At 41.9% G+C, this 23,201-nt stretch overlaps 1 protein-coding gene and 1 pseudogene across 3 annotated transcripts in view; both read right to left on the bottom strand.

Moving 5' to 3' along the window:
- Positions 1 to 23,201, bottom strand: part of CDKAL1 (CDK5 regulatory subunit associated protein 1 like 1) — a 651,862-nt gene that overhangs the window by 16,200 nt on the left and 612,461 nt on the right. For all 3 annotated transcript variants that reach the window (XM_045847145.1, XM_045847147.1, XM_045847146.1), the window contains one exon: positions 21,602 to 21,766. In XM_045847145.1, coding sequence (XP_045703101.1) covers positions 21,602 to 21,766 — 165 coding nt within the window. The remainder of the gene's footprint in view (positions 1 to 21,601; positions 21,767 to 23,201) is intronic.
- Positions 1,667 to 2,726, bottom strand: LOC123823952 (annotated as a pseudogene).

Genomic DNA, 23,201 nt, shown 5'->3' with positions numbered 1-23,201 from the left:
TAGGTTACAGAAACCTGTGGCTTCCCTCATCCTCACTCTGCTTGTCTGTGTGGTGGGAAGCCAGCTGCCATGTGTGAGCTGCCCTGTGCAGAAGCCCCCATGAGAAGTGACTGAGGGAGACCTCTAACCAACAGCTAACAAAGGGCCGAGACCTCAACTTAATGACCCACAAGGAGCACAATCCTGGCATCAACCCGTAAGTGAACTTAGAAGCACCTCCTCCCCTAGGTGAGCTTTCCGTTGAGACAGCTCCCCAGGCGGACACCCTGATGGCAGCCTCATGCCTGGCACTGCGCTGGAGGCACCCAGCTGAGCTGTGTCCAGATTTCTGACCCATAGAAGCTCTCAGATAACAAATGTTTGTTGTTTGAAGCTGCTAAACTCTGAGGTAATTTGTTACACAGCAAGAGATAACTAATACAAAAAGATGCCAGGCAGAAGGCTAAAAACTGACTCATGTATAAGTTGAAGCATTATTCATAATAGGTACCGTAGACCAAGGAAAGGTCTTCCTGAAGGTACCGTAGACCTTCAGGAAAATCTTCCAGAACAATTGACTATACATGCATAAGACAATGAAATTTAACACCTAACTACCATGCTTAAAAATCAATTACAGGTAGATTGATTACTTACCTAGTAACGGCAAGAGTGCAAAACTGTAGAGGGCAGTATGGGCAGAAAAGCTTTCTAATCCACAGGGGTAGGATAATCATTCTTAAATCACAAAAACACACACAGTGCTATGGGCACCCAAAAGAGGTTAAAATACAAACCACAAACTGGGAAAAGACACTTGCTTCTGTTATAGCTAATTTTATATACAGAAATCCTAAAAATCAATAAGATGGTATCAATTCAATAGAAGAAAATGAGCAAAAGACTTACACAGATACTTTATTGAAGAGGAAATCTGAATAAATATATAAAGAAAGCAATACATATATTCAAATGTGCCCAACCTCATTTATAGTTAGAGGAAAACAAGTTAAAAACACAGTGAGATAAAAATTCACATACACCAGGCTGGCAAAAAGTGAGAGGCCTATCAGTATCGAGAGTGGATGAGAATGCAGAGGCACCAGACCACTCCGGCTCTGCTTCAGGGGACGGTCTAGCAAATTCCTGAGACCACTTTGGGAAATGGGGGCATTATCTGGTAAAGTGGAAGCTGTACACATCCGATCACCTGCAATTCCACTCCTGAGTGTATCACCCAGGCTACAGAAATCACTACAAGCAGGGTTCGATCTCAAGTCCCCATCAAGGTTTATGTGATTTAAGTTAGAAGCTCCAGCAGGGTTTAGAGTACAGAGAGGCGTAGGGCAAGGTTTGGTCAAAGGCAGAACGAGTAGTCTGGGGGGTGTGGGGCACAAGCCGTGGAGTCAGGACTCCCTGAGAACATTAACTCTCCACGCTGTCTCCCTAACAACTGCCTTTTCCCCCCAGCTGAGGATTTATTGGCATAAATGTAACCATATAAAAACATAAGTTATGAAAAGTACAGTCACAATGTACCCTCCCCCCAACTCCCTGCACCCTGGGCCCAGGCCCCTAAAACCTTCTGAGGAAGGGAGAGGAAAGGGGGGCAGAAACCGCCTAATGCCACAGCCCCTCGGCCTGTGCATGGCTGGCTTGGCTGCAGTGGGAGAAACCAGGTGCTGTCTCAGCACATCTGGGAGCTGGTGGAGCAGGACAGCTCACACAGCTGGCCCTTGAAGTCCAAGTCAATGGTGAAGTCCAGGATGCGATTATTCTTGGCATTGGGTTGCATGTCAACGGTGCCAACACTTTCCTCGCCTGTCTTCACTGTCAGGTAGTCTGCCCTCCATGTAGCACACCAGCTGCTTCTACTGCATATATGGTGACTCAGAGCTGGTGGTGAAGCCGGTCTTCTTGTGGCTGCAGGTGAACTTGATGTTGAAGTTGGCCACTAGAGCCTGCGTGTAGTCATTCCACTTCACTTGCAGGCAGAAGGGAGAGGTGAAGGTCAGCTCTTCCACCTTCACAGTGTACATGTCCACCTCCTTTATGAGGCAGGCATTGGCGACCAGCTGCCTGGGGCCCACCACATCCACCAGGGGCTCCTCAGTGTTCACGTCTTTGATGCAAGACATGTCAAAGCCACACACTTTTTCCCACCAGTGGATCTTGTAGTCTTTGTACTGTGGTCCTTGATGGCTGTCATGGACAGCACAGCTCAGTGGGGACGATGAGGCTCTCAGGTCCAGCCACTTGTCTCGGGCACAGAACACAGTGTTGAACATTGACTGTAGAAGAGACAGTAGTAGCCGTCCACTTGATGATGATGTCAACCTTCTCCACTGGAAGCCCCACCTCCTCAACCTTCCCCATCATGATGGTCTCCACTTGGTCTAATTTGTTGGCTTTGACAATCTTCATTGCATAATCAAAGATACTAGAACACTCGATCCTGATGACCTTATAGCCCCAGCCTTGGCAGCAAACTTGCAGAGAATCCCTGTGCCCAAGCACACGCCCAGCACCACCTGATCTGAGAAGAGGTGCTGGTTGTGAAGCATGGAGTTGCGGTAGGTGATGGTGCACACTTCGTCTTTCAGCATCTCCTTGTGGATGTCAAAGTGCGGACGGGAGTCGAAGCAGTAATCCTTGGACACCATGTCCTCAGCGCTGAGTTTCTGGCTGCTTCCTGCTTGGCCACAGGAGACCTCCCTGACGCAGTCTGCAGCCTTGGCTGCCGCCATCTTCACCTACTCCTCAAGCCACTGAGATCCTCCTCAACCGCTTTCTTTTTTAAGATCAGTCCCAGTAAGTAACCTACCTTTTCTCCTTTAACACTCCTGCTTTTCCATCTTTCAGTTCCTACGGTGCTCCCTAGCACCTTTTAAAAAATTATGGGCCAATGTGGAAAATGGATGGGATATAAATGACCACTCGTCAATAACACATCTTCTCATTTTTTACTTGGGTTCTATTAATAACATCAGTCTCTGTATTCATTTCCTAAGGCTGCTGTAACAAATTATCACAAACTGAGTGGCTTAAAACAATACAAACTTATCGTCTTACCCCTCTGGAGCTTACCAGTCTAGAATGAGTCTCACTGGACTACCAGTAAAGGTGCCACCCTCCTTCTGGAGACTTTAGGGGAGATCTGTATACTTGCCTTTCCCAGCGTGCAGTCCTTGGCTCCTGACCCCCTTCCATCTTCCCAAGTTAGAATTCTCTTCATTCTGACCTCTGATTCCCCTGCTGCTCTTTTACTTTTTTTTAATTGTATTTTTCCATTATCATTTACTCCAGTTTTAACCCCTCTCCCTGCCTCCCCGCCACAATCACTACACTGTTGTCCATGTCCATGAGTCTTTTTTTCCTATTTGCTCCCGCTCTCTGTCTCCTAACCTTCTCGCCTTGACCTGCCATCATATATTCTATCTATGAGTTTGTTTCTATTTTTCTTGTTAGTTCAGTTTATTCATCAGATTGCATATATAGTGAAATCACATAGTATTTGTCTTTTGCTGACTGGCTTATTTCACTTAGCATAATGTTCTCCAGAGCCATCCATACTGTCACAGAGGGTAAAATTTTCTTTCTTTTTATGGCTGAGTAGTATTCTATTGTGTAAAGGTCCCATAGTTGTTTTATCCACTCATCTACTGATGGACACTTGGGCTGCTTCCATATCTTGGTGATTATGAATAACTGCAATGAACATTGAGGTGCTTATGTTCTTTCGAATCAGTGTTTTGGGTTCCTTCGTCTATATTCCCAGAAGTGGGATCTCTGTGTCAAAAGGCAGATCCAGTGTGGAAAGCAGTATGGAGATGCCCTCTTATTTTTAAGGACTATCTTGATTACACTGGGCCCGCCTGGATAATACGGGATAATGTCTTTATTTTAAGGTCAACTAATAAGTAAATTTAATTCCTTGTACAACTTAATCCCTTGGTCCCTAGCATATTCATGAATCCTTGGGATGAGAATGCGCACACCGCTGGGGGCTGTTTTCCTGCCTAACACAGGCCCTGTGGGTGATAATGTTGAGTGTAGCTGTTGGGAGCAAACATTTCAGAGAATAACAGCATCTCTAGAGCACTTAAATGTTTCCCAGTAGAGGACCATGAGAAAATGCCTTAACTTCTACAAACTTTTACATTTTGGATTCTTTATGTGAAAAGAGTTGTTTTAAAAAAAAGAAAAACTAGACCCAACCCTTCCTGTTCTACAGCTCACAATCTAAAAACAAGACACTGAGCTGCAGAGCTGGAGTGACTGGATCTAAGGTGGAGGCAGAATGCAAATTCTTGTGGGGTACAAGATGTGTCACCCACAAGCAACGACACTGGGATTTCCTGGTGTGGCCGAATAAACACAGTAAAAGTCCCAACTCTTCACACCTCCTGGGTCTGTGCCTTCTATCACATAACTAAGTAATGCTCTCCTTGGGCTGGACCATGTGACTGACTTTGGCCAGTGGGATGTTATCAAACATAATACACACCACGGCTTGAAAAGGACTTCAGAGTTTCTGGTTGCTCTTCTTCCTCTGCTTTCACTGTGGGAACATACCCAGGAGAGCCTCTTATGGGATGAGATGCATTGAGCAGAGCGGGTTCATCCATGGGGTCCCAGCTGAGGCCATCTAGCTCTGGCAGCTGAACTGTCAGACATGTCAGCAAGCCCACCAAGATTAGAAGAGCTGCTCAGCTACCCTACATTGACCGCAGATACGTGACTGAGCCTGGTCCAGATCAGCTGAACTCCACTATGGTTCTGTGATTGTTTATCATGAGGCATTCAAAGTAAGTTAACTAATGATATACAGTGACCACATGTTCGGTCCTGCACTCCTTTTTAGTAAGGGGTGTACACACATCTCCAGAATGAAGACATTCATTCATTTACTCAATAGACATTTACTAAACATTTGTCCCATTCCAGGCACTGTTCTAGGCATTGAGGACACAGATGAAGGACAATGTACCAACCCTCATGGATGGGGCTTCCATTTTCATAACTGGAGACAAAGAAACACATAAATATTTGGTGTGGCTGATAAGGAGTTGTATCGTGGAGAAAAATAGAGTATGGATAGTGGGTACCAGTCTGTGACAGATGATGGAGGTGGCATTTTACAGGGGGCTACTCAGGATAGTCTCACTGATAAGGTGGTGTTTTAGCAGAGATCTGAATGTAGGAGATGACAGACATGTCATACAGGCATTTAAGAAAAGCACATTCTAAATAGAGGTACTAGCGAATGGAAAGGCCTCCTGAGGAAGGGTACCTGGTGTGTTTAAATTCAAGTGTAGCTAGAATGGCGTGCGTGAGGGAGAGGAAGATCAATGGACACTGAGGGGCCGAGGCACCAGGCCTGGCAGGCCGTCACAGGGTTGCCTGCTTCCACCCTGAGCATGATTGGAAAGCCCCGCATACTCTTCTTTTTAATTTAATTTTTTGTCTTAAGATATAGATAACATAAAATTTACCACTTTAATAATTTTAAGTGCACAATTCAGTGGCATTAATTACAATCCTTATGCTGTATAGCCATCATTGCTGTTGATTTCTAAGACTTTCTCAACACTCCAAACAGAAACTCCGTAACCATTAAGAAATCTCTTCATGCCCCGATAACCTCTAATTTACTTTGTTTCTATGAATTTGCCTCTTCTATATTTTTCAAATAAATGGAGTCATATAATATTTGTTCTTTTTTGTCTGGCTTATTTAACTTAGCATAATGTTTTCAAGATTCACCCATTGAACAACAATGAAATAATTTAAAAAGATTCATCCATGTGGTTGAATATGTATCAGAACTTCATTTCTCTTTATGGATAAATAAAATTCTACCATTTGTATATATCATGTTTTGTTTATCAACTCATTTGTTGCTGGACACTTGGGTTGTTTCTACCTTATGACTATGTCAATAATGCCGCTATGAACATCGGTACACAAGTATCTGTTTGAGTGCCTGCCTTTAATTTTGGGGTACATACGGTGGGTCATATGGAATCTTAGATGGGTGTGAGCAGAAGAGACATGATCTGATCTATATACAGGGTGGAAACAAGGGGACTGATTAGGAAGATTGTGTTTATTTTTAGATAAGATAGTACAGAGAACAGAAACTCATCTCCCTAAAGAGTATTTAAAAGAAGATCTGTAGCAAATAACACTATTGGGCACCACAGATGCCCTGTGATTGTGCAGAGGAGCTGGCCTCATCTGAAGGGCAACAGAAAAGAAAGAGCAACTCAAAGTCAATTAAAAAGGGGAGCTTAATCACAATCACAAAGTAATTATTTTAGGCAACTATACTTTACAAATGCTGTTGCTGGTTATAAATGTGCCTGAAAAGATCACCGATCAAATGTTGGGGTCCACCCTACCTGGTCTCAGGAAACTGTAACTGCCTGTGGCTAAGGCTGAATAAGAAGACTCCAGACCAGGAGCCACTAAGGAGACCAAACTTATTTCCCTGGCATGAATGCTGCCTGTTCTGTGCCTGGCCTCCAATGCTTGAGCAGTTAGCCAATGATGGGTAAGATTTCCCAAGGGGGGAATCACCAGGACAGGCATGATCATGTGGAGGTCTCAGGGAAGGACTTGGGGGGCTGTGGAAATGAAGGGGTGATCAACACCAACCCCTGCCCCCTCGGCTTTGTCAAAGCCTGAGTCCTTGTTCTTACTTGTGAGAAATCCAAGTCTCCCGGCTGCCTTTGTCTCCTCTGCCCAACTCAGGCCTGCAGAAATAACAGGGGAGGTGCAGTCCAGACTAGAGTCAGCAGACCCCCGGGGTAATCAGACCTGGGACATAGAATATACAAGATCCTGTGAGATCTGCTTGCTGGAGGATGTTCTTGAATTAGAATATGAAGGCACGGGCAGGAAATGAAACTAGCCTTTTAGGTCCTGTAGTCTTTTCAAGTGATAAAACCCCAAACTCTGCCCAGAATCCCAGCGGGAGATCTGCCAGCACCTTTGAAAGCTACCTATTCCTTTTGATCTGCCCTGCCAGACTGTAATCCACAAACTGTAGCTGTATTCTTAATAAAAGCCTGCTCAGGAGGGGGCTTGGGACGCTCTGCACTAGAGAGAGTGGCCATTTTGTACCTATTTCCCCACAGGACTTGGTTGTCTGTGTGTATGTTTTTCTCGTGTTTCTATGAGCATCTGCAGCGATGGATACTGCTGGCCAGTATCCACCACAATCAAATCCTCTTCTCATGGTATGCATGTGATTTGGGAAGAACATAACCTATGCCCATGGATGTGACATTACTAAGATCTTGATTAAATGGCCTAGATAAATCTTCACTGGCTATCACCATGTCAATTTCACACCACATGGTCCTGGATCACTTCCTCTCTGCCAGGTACAGCTCTGAATGCTTCCCATGCTTTATCGCACTTCACTGTCCATATTGCCCTATCAAATAGATTCTATTACCCCTAATTAATCAAATAGGAAAGAAACACACCTAGAGAGTGAGCAGCCAATGATCACACATTTAGTAAAGGACAGAGCCAAAATTCCAAATCCACACAGCATGACCCCCAAGCTCATGTGCTTAAGGGCAGTGCCCCTAACCTTTCTGGAACCAGGAACCAGATTCATGGAAGACAATTTTTCCACGGATGGGGTTGAGGGAGACTGCAGGCACTCAGGGGTAATGTCAGCCAAGCTTTGCTCACTCACCTGCCACACACCTTCTGCTGTGCAATCTGATCCCTAAAAGGCCATGGGCCGTGCTAGTTCGCAGTCTGGGGGCTGGGGACTCCTGGTTAAGGGGTACCTGATTCTTTTGAAACAGATGTTTAGGAGGAAGGAGTCCTGGGAGCCAGGACCCTCTAGAAGGAAAAGATGATGGTGATAGTGAATACCTACAATAGTGCTTTGCTCTTCTGGTCCCTGGATTTCTCTCAAGTGGTGGCAAGTCTGAAAGCCACTGCATCTGATTTTTATAGGTTGACTTCCTACCAGATAACTGTCAACCTGATATATGACTTGAATATTTATGTTTGACTTACATCAGGCAGATAGAGGGACAGGAGAAAATTTGTTTCTCCAAAGCCCTTTAAATTTAAAACATTGCAAAGTATGATAGAAAACAAAGACATTCGTGGTTGTATTATTTTAGGCACAACTCAAAGTCAATACCCTGAGTATGACAGGGTAAACAAGCTATCGCTTTCAGCACTAGAAAGTAAAAGGGAAGAAAACTAAAACTTAAGCATGCCTAGCTCTAAAGTACACATCCTTACAGTTCCCATGAAAATAACTGAAATTTGCTTGATTATTATCAGTTTAAAAGGGGGCTTTTGCAATCTGCTTATCGACATGTCAAATGACTTCAAAGAGCAGGTTGGGTGGCTTCCCTATACTTTTTAATCCCTTGAAAAATATATTAATTTCCTAATTTGAAATAACAGAAGATTTCAACCTATTTATACATTTTCAGCTTCCTAGGCTCTGGTCAAGAAACCATCCATTCCACCCTGTATGTCACTGAAAGCCAAGTTCATTCAACAAACTGAGCACTGACTCTGAGCCAGGCGCTGTGCTAGGTAGGGCCTGGAGCTGGTGGTGGAACAGACAGACAGGCAGCCCTGCTCTTACAAGCTTTTCCTCACAGTAATGCCCAGGCTCAAAAACTTTCTGACCTGCATGGTAGAAACTTCTAGTATTCACCCGCATTTTCTTATTTATACAGGAGTATGTATTTCCCCAACTCTTGAGGTTAGGTTGGGCCACGCGAACAGTTCTGGCTGATGGACATCCAAGGAAACAGCATACGCTGTTCTGGTGCCGCAGCAGTGAGAAGCCTGGCTCCTCAGCACTGCTCTCTTCGCAGCCAACCTGGGTCCCCGAGCAACTGCGTGGAACAGACAATCCCTGATTCCAAACTGCCCACTAACTGCAGGTGTGTTGTAGCATGAGCAGGAAATACACCTTTGTTGTGCTGGGCTTGAGAGTTCAGAGTTAATTTGTTATTATTGTAGGACAGCCTAACTTATCATAGACTAACACATGTGTTTATTGTCCAAACTGTTAGCTGTAAATTTTCTATTTGATTTCAAAATCCAGAGGCTCTACTATTTAGAGAACATGACTTTCCATTGCCTGCCAACTGCCACATCTGCTTATGGATGCCCATATAAAGCCAGTTTTATTCCTGTGCATTATGCCACTTTGAGAAAAACGTCTCATCGAGAAATATTTTCTTCTTTATTTGCCTGATTACCCGCTAAATCTGGTTCTAAACTTACCACATCCATAATACGCTCTGTAGTAGAAATGGTTTGAACACTCTCTCCACATTGATAGTTCTCCACACTGTAAATTCCACCTTACTAATATAAATTCCAAGAACATTTCTCATCCTCCTTTGTCCCCAAGGGTACACGGTTGAGACTCAGGTTCCATCCTCAGATGCAACGTATGTTAGACACTGATTAGGAGGTAAATTCCACGAGGAAGCAGACAGGGTGTGGGACCTCTGCCTTGCTGGGCAGGGGGCAGAAATAACATCTCTTACCAGCAGCCTCTGTGTGGTTCTGGGTGTTTTTAACAACTCAGTGAAGAGTCTACTTCCCAGCCCTTTTAACAATTCTGTGCACTATCCCTTTTTAAATGCCTTCCTGTTTAAACTAACTGAACAGTTCTGTTGTCTGCAAAGAATGCGGACACATACATTTCCCGATACCGAAAGTATTCAGACGTCTCCGATCTCCCAATCCCTTATGATCTGATGCCATCTAATTTAGCTCTGCCTATATTATAGATTTTGTTTCAATGCGCCTATCTTCTTCTCCTAACCAGACCTGCATCTCTTGGAGGGCAAGAATCACATCTTACACCTTTTATATCCCAAGCAGGGCTTGGGTCAGCTTTAGGATTGACAGGATGACCACGTAGTTCATCACCCAAGGCAGGATACTTTGGGAAGTGAAAAAGGGCACTGTTACTAATTACACTGGGACAACGGATCTAAACCAGGACTGTCCCAGACAAACTGAGGCATACTGCCATGCCTGGCACTTATAATCATTGGCCAAATAAAAACGAAAGACATTTGAAGGACAAGTAATATAGTCAAAATCAGAGCATGAGACAGCAGTCCTGGACACCTGGGTTCCTGTCATCACAGGTGATAACACTCTCCTGGAGTATCCCCAGTCCCAGCCACTAGGACATTGGGCAAAGATGGCATTTTAGGTTTGGGGGGTTCTGAAATACGGCTTTGATTTTCATGAGGAAGCTTCTGTTCCTAATGAATTCATTTAGATTTGGTAAAAATCACCCATAAAACTTTAACCACAAGGGCAATTATGTTGCCAAAGGCAGCTAGTGCACCTCCACAGTAAGACCCTCTCTCTCACCCCTAAGGGTCCCTCCCAAAAAGGGTCACAATGGAATAGCAGTATTACCAGAAAAACATCCAGACTAAAGTCTCCTCAAAGGTCAAGATCACGTTCATCATTTCTATCGCCAATATTTAGTCTAGTGCCTAGATAATATTATTTTGTTTCATAAATGCTGAAACATATCATAAGAAGCCAGGTATGACCAGAACGTTGTCTGTGTCAGTAATTCAGGCTCAGATGGGCTGATTCTCTTTTCTTGCCCTCGGCCATTTTTTGCTCTGGGTGTCTGCTCACGCCTTTGCTCATGCTGAGCCCACTGTTCCTTCTATCCCCTCCCCCCATGCCTCAATGTGAGCAAAGGATAGAGAGGTAGAGCCCAATCACCTCTAAGTTGCCTCTTTGTGAGTGTGTACAGTAATGTAAAGAATACTTCATGTGGTCGAGCTGCCTTAGCCTGGGCTAGAATAGTAAGTTGATATAATACTGGTAAAAAGCCTTAACATCAAGTACACAGTAGAGGCTAACTAAATGGTAGTTATTATTATCAAGTCACAATTGGTTCCTTGATGCATGCAATTCCCCTCGCCACGCCCCAGCTACAAGCCTCTCGAGGAGGAAAGTTATCATCAGTGATTGCAAATTAGTAAGGGAAATGAAATGAAGACTAAGTGTTTAGCAGCAGCTAGCTCTGAAGATACTTTGGATGGTACTCAAATTGTTACATGAAATGTACTGCAAACATACCAAACACATTTTGAACGGACACAATCACACTAGTTCAGTTGTGATACCCAATTAAAATACAACCCAGCAGCACAGAACAAAAACTATGCATCTAGACTGTGAAACCCAAATATTTCCTAACGAGCCTGCAAAAGAATCTAATTAGAGGCAATATGAAAGAAAGAAATGCACTAAATATTAAATGTACTATGGTATTAATTGTGACACCACTTTAACACATGGGCAATGAAGAAAAAGAAAAGAAACTACGAAAACTGCTTGGGATTGGAGCCAATATCTTTGGGGTGGAAGGAAAACAGGAAGGAACACACCCTTATTTGCTTCTAACACGGTTAGCTGATCTGTTTGAAATTAGATCCACTTTCAACTGTTTTAACTTAATTATTAAGCCATTTCTTAACCTCATGAATGCAGTTTTCATGTGCTTTCAAATCTGGCCCTGAACTAATAGACCCTTTCACTTCAGTGGTTTTGGAAATGAATGTTAGATGGAGAGGAAAGCATGTTAACGGTGCTTTTCTAAGGGTCAAAGCTCTGAAAATATAGTATAGTTTGTACATAAAACTCAATACACCTGAATATCCTGCTGGCTCTTTGTCTGGTAATGAGGCAAACCATGCCACCCTTGCAAACTTCTTCCTTTCCAAGTGCATTTGGCTGTGTTGGTGCTGAGCTATCTAACTGCTCAAGTGGATCCATTATTAGGATCAAAGTCCCAATAGATGAGAAACAGGTGGCAGCCAGGCCCCCTGGGGCAGCGTTCCCTTCATCTGGGAGAAACAGAATGGTAGGACCAGCTCTCCATTCTAGAACAGTCTCTTTAAAAAGGGGGTGTAAAGAATAAGAGGACGAAATGTTTGTAAGAACAGCCAACGCTCCAACATGGTTTTTGAGGCTTGCTCTATTAATGTGTCACTCTCATTACGTGGAGTAACTCCCCAAGGTGGCCTGCCTTCATCTGCCATTTTGTAGGAAATCGTGGCTAATGAGTGCAACAGCTGAAATGACAAAAGGCTGTACAATTCTTACCTTCCATTGTTTAGAGTAAAACAATGCCTTGGCACTTATCTCAAATTAATAATGATGATATTAGTATTAGCCAACATTTAATGACTGCTAAGCCACTTCTATGTAAATCCTATAAATAGGTACTATTGTCTCCACTTCCAGAAGAGAGAACTGAGGCGAGAGAGGCTAAGCTGCCCAACGGCATATTTCTGTAAGTGGTGAAACAAGGAGTCACATCCAGATAATCAGAATCTAGAATCCATGTTTTTAATTTCTATATAATACTACAAAGTGAAAACTAATGAAAGCAAAGTACTTTTTAAAAAAATGTAAAGTAAAAAAATTAAAGTAAAAGCCAGGAAATCACTGTTTTTTAAAGCTGTACTGATTGAACCCCTTCTTCAAATATTAATATAACTACTATGCATCAGGCACTCTGTCCACTTTATCTAATTTAATCCTCTGTGAGTCAGTTACGTCCATTTTACAGAAGATAAATCTGCGGTTCAGGGAAGCCAGCTGTCGAAGACCACAGGAATTGTAATTGTGAATGCAATATATATATCACTACTGTCCAGAAATCACCATATAAGACTCTTGCAATTCAAAAGGCAAGGCTGTATGGACCTGGATTTAAAAATCCAGGTTTGACCTCACACCCATCAGGAAGGCTACTGCCAAAAACAAACACACAAACAAACAAACAAACAAACACACACACACACAAACAAACAAACAAACAAAACCTGCTAGAAAATAACAAGTGTTGGCGAGGATGTGGCAAAACTGGAACCCTGGTGCACCATTTGTGGGAATGTAAAATGGTACAGCCACTGTGGAGAATAGTATGGTGGTTCCTCAAAAAATTAAAAGTAGAACCATCATAAGGTCTAGTAGTTCCACTTCTGGGTATGTACCCAGGGGAATTGAAAGCAAGATCTCAAAGAGACAGTTGTATAACCACATTCATACCAGCGTTATTACTAAGGACTAAAAGGTGGAAGCAACCCCAATGTTCGCTGACAGGTAAATGGATAAACAAAATGTGGTATATACACACAATGGAATAGGATTCAGCCTTAGAAAGGAAGGAAATTCTGACATGTGCTCCAACATGGGTGAACCTTAAGGAAGTTACGTGAAATAAGCCAGTCAGAAAAAGACAAGACTCTGATTCCTCTTTCGTGAGGTACCCAGAGTAGCCACATGCATTACGACAGAAAGCAGATGGTGGTGCTAGGGGCTGAGGGGAGTGGGTATGTGGGGAGCTGGTTAATGGGTACAAAGCTTCAGTTTTGCAGGATGAAAAAAATTATGGAGATTGGCTGCACACCAGTGTGAATGTTTTTAACACTACTAAACTGTACACTTAAAAATAATTAAGATAATAAATTTTACATTATCAATATTTTACCAAATTAAAACAAAAACATAGGTTTGAAAGTTGCTAAGACCTGGATATAAATATTGGCTTGCCTTTCCCACCCTCTAAATTTCTAAATTTGTGACTCTAGATAAGTTATTAGGTTACTGATGCTCAGATTCCTTATTTGTGAAATAGGGCGAATAATAGTAACTTCCTCATAGGGTTATGAGGATGATGGGAGTGAATCCATGTAAGATATTTAGCATAGCACTTGGCCCATAATAAGGACCCCACAAACGTTGGCTTTGAGTCACAGTAGTAGGCATGGAGTATTTAGACAATGGCAGAGTGGGTACTGAAGAAGGAAAATCCTTTGCTATCTCTCAAGAGGTTACATGAGGAAGGGAAATCCCTCTTGGGGGGTTTAACATGGTTCAAGGTTTGGCTTATGGCCTTGAAAGCTCAGAAACTGAACTTCACTCACAGAAGAGACCACATGGATAGGACACAGGAAACCAGTTTATTAACAACACACTTACAGAGGACTGAACAAAACTGTTTTCTTCCTGCAAGCAGATTTGCATAGGAAAGCAAATTATAATTCCACGTTTGCCTGTTAAGCACGAACTCAAGAAAAGGAAGTAAATGCGTCAAACATATAAAGGTACCAGACTAAGGAAAAGGGGTGCATTCATTTCCACATCAGAATGGTCTTCAGACTTTTTGAAGTCCCTTGGCCCATGTGTCCTCTCTTCCGGGAAGCAGGTATTTGCACCGCCAATGTTAGCTTCTAGACCCTCTCTGTTTGGCTTACGTGGCTGACCGCCCCCACCTTCTACATGGCCTTCTGTTTCTCTGACCATCTTAGTGCCTTCCAGAATGTTGCAGTTGACTCCTGCAGGTTTAGGACCTGATAGTGTCTTTAAGGTAATTAATTCTGCTTTTTCTTTGACCCAAAAGATGTTTGGATCTCATGCAGGGCAATATTGTTCATCTGAGATACGAAAGCAGTATTGGCTTTCATGTATATTGTTTAATAGCTTAACAAAAATAATTTAGAATATTTACTGAATTTCCATATATTTCTAGGCAGTAACTGTCAAGATATATTATTAAGTGAAAATAGCAGAAGTGTGTACAATTCACCTAAGAAGGAGGTGACAAAGTGACAAACATATGTACATGTATCTGTATTGTTAAAACAGACCATTGAAAGAACAAACTGAAAAGTAAAAAAAAACAAACAGTAATTGCTCAGATAGGTAAGGGAGATGACAGGGCGGAGGGGGACAGTAGTAAGTAGAAGGTGGACTCCTCAGAACAGACTTTTGTAGATCTAATTTTGCAAAAGATTTTACATAATTATAAAACAAAATAAAATTTAAATATTCTAAAAAACTGGAGACAAAGTAAAACAAATGCTTTTAATTGTGTATTCACGTAGCTATATGGAGAGGAATAATTTCAGGTGACTTTAAAACCATTATTTGCCTGTACATCCCTGGAGGGATAGGCCCTAAGAACAAAACCAACAGCAAAACTACCACAACAACTTAAACTGTCTTTAGCAATCACATATTGGTGGGAGTGTTGGTGTGGGTGTTACTGGACAGTTACAAGAGCATTACAAAATAATGCAAGTGAGGAACTGCATTGTGTTACAGGAAGCTGGGACTTTCAGTGCAGAAGAAAGAAGTTAGAGATGTAAAACAGAAAACCCCTGAAGCAGACTTGGATGACAGCATCAATAGGGGGAAATAAGGATATTTTCAACTATCAAAGATTTCAAGATCTATGTCAACAGGACTGAGGGACCAATTTGATGTGCTTCCAATGTGTAAAAATGCAATCATTTGAGCCCCAATTAAGTATAATAACTGCAGTGGATAAAAACACATCAAATAGAAATCTATAAGTTTATAGGAATACTTTTAAAAAAACCTCATTAGTTAGTTTTAGAAGATGCTAAGCAATCAACACAAACTTTGAAAATTGACAAAGAGTAAGTATTGAGTCATTTTCTCATCTTTCCTGTATGAACTGTACCTCATGGTAAAAAAATTGACAAGAGAAAGTTTGTCGCCATAGCAGTACTTTTAGCTAATACATGACGAAGGAAAGACCCAATCAGAAAGCCACTGCTTGCAGCCCCTAATGACTCAGTGACTCTTGGCAATGCTCATCAACCACCGACACCATACAGGGAGACAGACAGGCCTCGTAATGGAAGTGCACTACGCCATATGAAATAATCTTGACAAAAACTCAAATATGAATCTGATTAAGCCTCTAAATCTAAGTACTAATTTGTAAAACAAACAGGCAACACAGAACCCTGGCAAATTGCACGAGAGGATGCAATCAGCACACTCCACACTGCAGGAAATGCCACAGTACAAGCAACCTGGTTTCTTCTACAAATAAACTGCAATACAAACAGAAAAAAGAGAGATGGTAGATGAAAACGGACGTATAAGACATACCAACTAAGTGCAATGAATGGATCTCATCTACATCCTGATTCAAATAAACTGTTTTAGGCCCTGGCCAGGTAGCTCAGTTGGTCAGAGTGTCGTCCCAGTATGCCAAGGTTGTGGGTTTGATCCCTGGTGAGGATACATACGAGAAACCACCAATGAATGCATGAATCAGTGGAACAACAAATTCTCTCTCTTTCCCTCTCCTTCCTCTCTCTCTCAAATCAATCAATAAAAAACTAAAATAAACTGTTTAAAGAAACTGCCAAATGTGAATATTACTGGATAAAGAATTAATGTTAATCATTTTTAGATGTGATAATACATCGTGATTGTGATTTTTTAAAACGAGAGCTTCATCTTTTAGAGATATTTTCTGATCTATTTAGATGACATGGAATGATAAGTGAGAATTCCTTGAAAATAGCCAGGGGGATGGGGTGAATAAGAGCACGGGTAACATAAGATCAGCTATGAGTTGATAACTGTTAAAAGCGCGTGTGGGCCCCTGACTGGTGTGACTCAGTTGGTTGGGCATCATTCTGTGAAGCAAAGGGTCACTGGTTTGATTCCCAGTCAGGGCACATGCCTGGGTTGCAGGTTCAGCCCTGAGTTGGGTGCATACAAGAGGCAACCGATCAGTTTCTTTCTCACATCGATGTTTCTATTCTTCTCTTTCTCTCTCCTTACTCCTCTCTCTAAAAGTAAATAAATAAAATCTTTAAAAAAATTAAAAAAAATAAAGTGGGTGATAGGTATGTGAGATCATACTATTCTCTCTACTTGTGAATATGCTTAAAAATTTCAACAATAGAAATTTTCCATAACAGAGATAAAACAACTCATTGATTCCAATCTCTAATGATGGCTCTCAGACAATTTTTCATATTATCAAATGGCCATGGATTTGGTACAGGTGATATTAGGTTCTGATTACACATAGGTTTTCTTAAGATGAAACGGCTGAACAGCACAGCAATTTTCTAAGGAAATTTTAGTTACATATAAAGATCATCATATTGGGGGAGAGGGGAGGGAATTTCAGGGGAGAATGGGAAGGGTTTACAGGAACAAGTATAAAGGACACATGGACAATAACAACGGGGGTAGAAACAGGAGGGAGGGCTGGGTGGGGGGTAAAAGGCAGAAAACTGTACTTGAACAATAATTGAAATAAAAATTTAAAAATACACAAAGAAGTAAATGTTGCATGATTGCATTTATATAAAGTGCAAGAGTAAATGAAACTAAGGGCTAGCGATAGGAACCATGACAGGGCTTGTCCAGGGCAGGGAAAGGGGAGAGCCTGGAGGGGATTATGAGGGACCTTGCCAAGGCAGTGGGCATGTTCTACCCCTTCCCTGTTGTGTTCTTTACATGGGTGTGTACACTTATCAAAATGCAAGCTTAAGATCTGCACATTCCACTCTATATAAACTGTACTTCATAAAATTAATTTAAAAAAAAAGAACATATTGAACAGGCTATCTTATCACAAATTTAGGTTCCACAAGAGAGCTGGATAAAAATATCAATGCTCTTAACATCTTAAAACTGTGTTTTTCTCAAGGTTCCTGTTCCTCTGGCACCTTCCCTGAACAGCTGCCCTCCCCCACCCGCCCACGCCCACACACAACTTTTGCTTCCATCCCCACCACCATTTTTATGGTCGCCTTTGGAAGAATTACTAACATACAGATGAGGGACGATCTCCATCATCCAAGGAGATACTGTTTGACTCTATTTTCTGAACTATTTCTCTTCTCTACTATTTTATAGTAGCACTATAAAAAGTTGGTATACATTAAAATATTAAAATTGCTTTTATGAATTATCACACGCTCCTTCCCACCTGAGAGTCATTTTCCTCGAAGAGCGGCTCTCAGACTCTGGCACACATCAGCGTCACCCAGGGGGCTGGCTGAAACAGATTTTCCTCGGGCGCCCTCAGCAGTCCTGACTCAGGTCTGGGTTTAGGCCCAAGAACTTACATCTTTAACAAGTGCCCAGATACTGCTGACACCACACTTGAGAATTATCATCCTAGACCATCTATGAAACCTTATGTATTCCTTGCTTCCTCATCCCTTCTCCCTCCTGAGAACAAAGTCTCCTGACAGCTTGCAGAGAAAAGTTGATGATCTATCCTTTCTTTGATTTATGTTTATCCCTTTGAACTCCATGCTGCCTTCATTGGATTATCTTCGTATAACCTTTGTCTGAAGTGAATGATCCTCATTCGGTGATGCTCCCTCTCAGGCTGAAAGTGGCATTGGGCTCTCATCTCCCCTAATATGAATTCGACTGATTTTGTCTCTCTTTCCTATTTCCTCCCTCTTCTATTCCTCCACTCCTCCAGCTAAACTGAAAAGAGAAAGACTAATAATCGTAAAAAGATGTTACTATGTGTTGTTTCCACTAGACTATAATTTCTTAGAGGACAGTAATCTTTTGACCTTACTACAGATTTCTTTTCCCACCACGTTATGGGCATATACACCTTATTATTTGAAAATACAAGGCCTGTTTTCTATTCCTATTTACAGAATTCAAAGTCCTGCCACAGGGTAGGCATTCAATCCATTTTTGTCAAATGACGTATTTCAATCACAGAATCCCAGAGACAACCAAGCGAGGTTCAGGGGACCTATGAGATGCACAAAACGTCACAAACTCTGCCGCCACAAGTGCAGCGTTCCCTGGCCCAGATCTCACGGCTCCCACCCGGCTGTGCGGCTCCCCAGTTTTGTCAGAAGACGCCAACTGGGCCTAACATGAGGCAGGTAAGTCCACAGGAGCAGGGGCTAAATTCTTAAAGAATAATCATGAAATTCTCAATTAAGAAAACACACATACAAAGGAAAATAATTTTTACGTATAATATTTTGCTTTAGATGCTTTGGCTTTTCCAGATTTGTTTACAAAGTGTGCAGGGGAGGTTACCATTCCAGAAAAGCCAGGAACACCTAGAAAATTCAGACAGACATGAATTCTGATGGGGCTGGTTCTCAAGCACCAAATAGACTATTCTAATAGAGCAATTCACCCCTTCACTGTCTCTGTACAGCAGGAGCACAGTGAAATACTGAGCAAAACTGAAACTGCTTACATCAGGTCATCTTCAGAGTCTCCTCTTTCTAGATGTAACTAGATGGGAGGGAAAGGGGCAACGGCCACTTAGTAATTGTTGACTATGTTCCAGAAACAAGATTAAACAGGTTACATACACTACTGAAAATATTCTTTTCAACACCCCATGAGGTAGACAATATCATTCCCCTTTAACAGACTACGCTGAAGCTCAGGGGTCACGTCCCTAGGATAAGCCGGAAAGTCCAGATGCAAACCCAGGTCTATCTGACCTCAAGGCCAGGCTTCACCCACGGAGTTACACTGACTGTTTTCATCCAAGAGTCCCAACTCCTTGATCAATATTCAAAGAGCCCAACACGTCTGAGACATGATTAAAACCTCTACCATCTACTTTTAAATCCTGTAAAAATGGAAACTGTTCTCTTCTTGCTTAATTTATTTTCATTCATAATCATCAGCCAAAACATTTGAACATGAGGACAAATTCATTAAAGAAGGCTTTTCCACCCAGAGTTTGGCATATCCCTAAAGCTGACAAATAATGAGGCGTAAAGCTATGTTCATTAATTTACATGAAGTCACAAATGGTGATAACTTGCCTGATGTTTCCCTTGCTGTAAACACCCGACTCGATACTCCTGACTCTCGCCTCACGCACGCTCTAAGACTGTTTCTTAGGCCCAGGAGGGCCGGCAGCCCCCGATCCCTAACCCCATCTCACCTAGGACTTCTGGGCCCTCCCAGCTCAGAGGAGGGCTGTGGTAGCAGCAGTGACAGCACCATCTCACCGGCCGGAGGGAGGAAGAGCAGAAGAGAAGAGGCTGCCCCATGCAATGTACATGGGGCTGCTCCTCCAGACAGTAACACTGGAGTTAAGAAACTAATAAAAGGGGACTATTTTTTCTGACTTATGTATCATCAGTGATGATGTTTTAAAACACCATCCTTTTTAATAGGTGTACACGAAGGAATTACATCAGGTCTTTGAAAAACTAGTTTGAGCACTTACTCCCATCTGCGATGATGCCTTTTATTGTGGCAATTTAAAAATCAAACATAAAACATACTGTATAGGAAAACAAAATTAAGTCCCTTTAAAAATTTCTGAAGTAAAAGCCACATTTCTAGCAATATAATTTAAATGCTGAATTCTACCGTTCCCTCTAGCCCATGCATTCCAACCCCCAAGTACAGTTTCTTCTTTAAATAACAGCAAGCATTGCTGGTCGTGCTTATCAAGTTCCAGAGCTCACTCCTGGCCGGGCAGGACGCCCCCCTTGGCAGGGTGTAGGCCAGTCTGCGCTTCTGTTATCAGTCAGACGGCTGTGCACACAGATTCCTCACAGGCACTTGTCAAGCTCATGAGAGGGGTCACTAGCGTTTGGGCACCAGTGTGTCACCATACTAAGCAAGAATACAGATAATAGTGCCCTCTTTGTCACTACTCCCAGCGTTTAATTAACACACCCTTGCAATTTATTTTGAGGGAAAAGATAACGCATATATTAAAACAATTTTGGGATTATATGGCCAGATAAATACCCCCTATCTTTTCTCCGTATGTTAAGTCATTGCTATGTACTCCTCTTGGAGTGCTTAACAATTGTGTTAGAGAAAGGACATCAAATGATGCTTAGAAATGTGATACACATTTTCATTTCACACTCCATCAGCTTTTACAACAGTAGCTCAATGAAATGTAAGAGAGAGCTTGGCAAACAGCCATATAAACCAAGGTATAAAACAGGGGTCAGGTTACTTTTTTATAGAAAGAAAAAAAATGTTTAATTTTCACTCCACATGCCTGAAGAAGATATTCAGTTAACACCCTAGAGCAGCGATTTTCAACTGTTGTGCTGTGAGAATTGTTAAAACATGCAATGCCTGACTATTTAGTCAGGGGCACTGACCTCTTTCCCTTAGACTGTCAAATTAAAAGAATGACAACAGCCAATACAACAATAGACATCTGGTGTGAATGAATCAAAATTATATTTATTTTTATGTCAGATAGGCATAAAATATATTTTTTTGGTGTGCCACAGAATTTTAGTAATTAGTTTATGTGTGCCATGAGATGAAAAAGGTTGAAAATCACTGCCCTAGTGAAGTGCACCATAAGCACATACACTGACATGCTTAGTACCTGTTTAACGGTAGGTTTTTACTATGTTATAAACAGCTTTGTAAAGCAAGAAAATATTTCTTCCCTCAGCCCCTTCCACTCAGGATCTACTGACACAGAAACATACCGGATCAGATCGTCTTTGGTGTTAAATCTCTCACCTGAAAATAATGGCTTTGCCTTCTGCTTCTAAGCTAGAAGCAGAAACAGCTTATTGGCTTTACAGGCAGAGGGAGAAAAAAAAGCTAAAGGCATCAGCAAAAAATGCATCTTCCTCATTCAGATTTCTATGTGTCAGAAAAGATGAAAGCCTCATGCATACATAAAAAGCGAACTATAAATGATAACAGAAACATGGTCTGGAAGCACTGTGCATCCACAGCTGCTGTTCTGCTGGCTGGGAGAGCAAAAGCATCTTTTACTCACCTCTGTTAAACCAGAGACTTCTCCTTTTGCTAACGGTTTGCTGATGGATGGTGTGTATACTTTGGCGTCTGATACTGGCTGCCCTTTCATAAAATGCTTTCCTGATTCATAAATGTCCACTTCGACCATTTTTCCCATGAACGTGGGGTTCTTTGGCACTAAAACCTTTAAAAACATTTTTTTCAGAAGGCTTAATTTTTTGAAAATAAACTTATAATTTTAGAACAGTTTTAAATTTATAGAATTACTGCAAAGAGACACAGAGAGTTCCTGCATACCTGGCACTCAGTTTCCCTATGAAAACATTTTACATTAGAATGAGAGACGTGTCACAATTAATGAGCCATCACTGGTATATTACTATTAACTAAAGTCTTTACTTTATTCAGAATTCCTCAGCTGTCAACTAATGTCCTTTTCCTACTCTGGAATCCCACCCCAAGCGGGCTCTGTCTCCCAGCTGCTCCAGGGCCTGGGGATCCAGCAGGAAGGGCAGGCGCTCTGGGGGGAGCGCAGGCGGCAGGCAGCACTCTTTCACTGCAGGCCGCCTGCTGTCCTGCGGCATGTGGAAGGCAGACCTGGGAAATCCCCAGCAGTCAGCCAGTCGCTTCTGGACAGGCCTTTGATATCCTGCTCTTAGCTATCCCATGCAATGAAGAAAACGGAGACAACACTGATGAAAGAAAGCCTCATACTTTTGATACCTTCCAAGTTAGCTGTCAGAGTACTGGTTTGAGCACACACTTCAAATAAAGGCCTGCATGTCGGCATGTGTATGGGTGTGTGTGCATGACCGTGTGTTTGGGGGGAAGAGAAAAAAACATTTAAAAGCAACCTTTTCAATAACCCAAACACGGGGTTTGGGGGTAAATGGCTTCTTTAACTCGTGGAGCCCATTCAGTTCTTTTGATCTGCGCTAAAACACAGGTACCGTATTTTGCCATGTATAATGAGCACTTTTTTGCCCAAATTTTTGAGGGGAAAAATAAGGGTGTGCATTATACATGGGTAGTACTAATTCTGTATCTATATAAATGTCTTTAATTCTTTAAATTATTTGTTACATAACATTTCTTGTACCATAATATGTTCAAAAATAAATGCTAAAATTCCTTTATAACCCAAAAAACAAGTATCTAAATAAATAAATAAATGGAATTAAAAAATTAAAATGAAATTTTTTTCCTGAAAGTCTGGGCCAGAAACGTGGGTGTGCACTGTACATGGCAAAATACGGTACTTGCTAGTTTGCCTCCATGTAGAATCAGCTACACTGAAGGATACTTTGGCTGGTTCACAGGAAACTGTCAGATGGTCTCTTTCCACCAGTGATTTCGGATAAACGTACTTGTTTACCTTGAGGAAACGTTTCCCCTGCTTTGGGACTTACAGGTAGTCTGTATGCATTACGTCTCCCTCACACTTCTATTTTAATACTGTAGGTACTTGCCAATCTTTTAAAGATAGGGTCCAAAATAAATAGACTAATTCTAATCCAGCGATACTTTGATATCTTGATACAATCTTTACTTCTGGAACTCATCTCATTAGAAAAATAATTCCTATGAAATGTCTGATACTTAGTTGTAGAGACAAAAAA

This window comes from Phyllostomus hastatus, unplaced genomic scaffold (genome assembly GCF_019186645.2).
Source record: "Phyllostomus hastatus isolate PE091 unplaced genomic scaffold, TTU_PhHast_1.1 phas_contig_524, whole genome shotgun sequence".
Lineage (NCBI taxonomy): Eukaryota > Metazoa > Chordata > Mammalia > Chiroptera > Phyllostomidae > Phyllostomus > Phyllostomus hastatus.
This window is presented reverse-complemented; position numbering and strand designations above follow the sequence as displayed.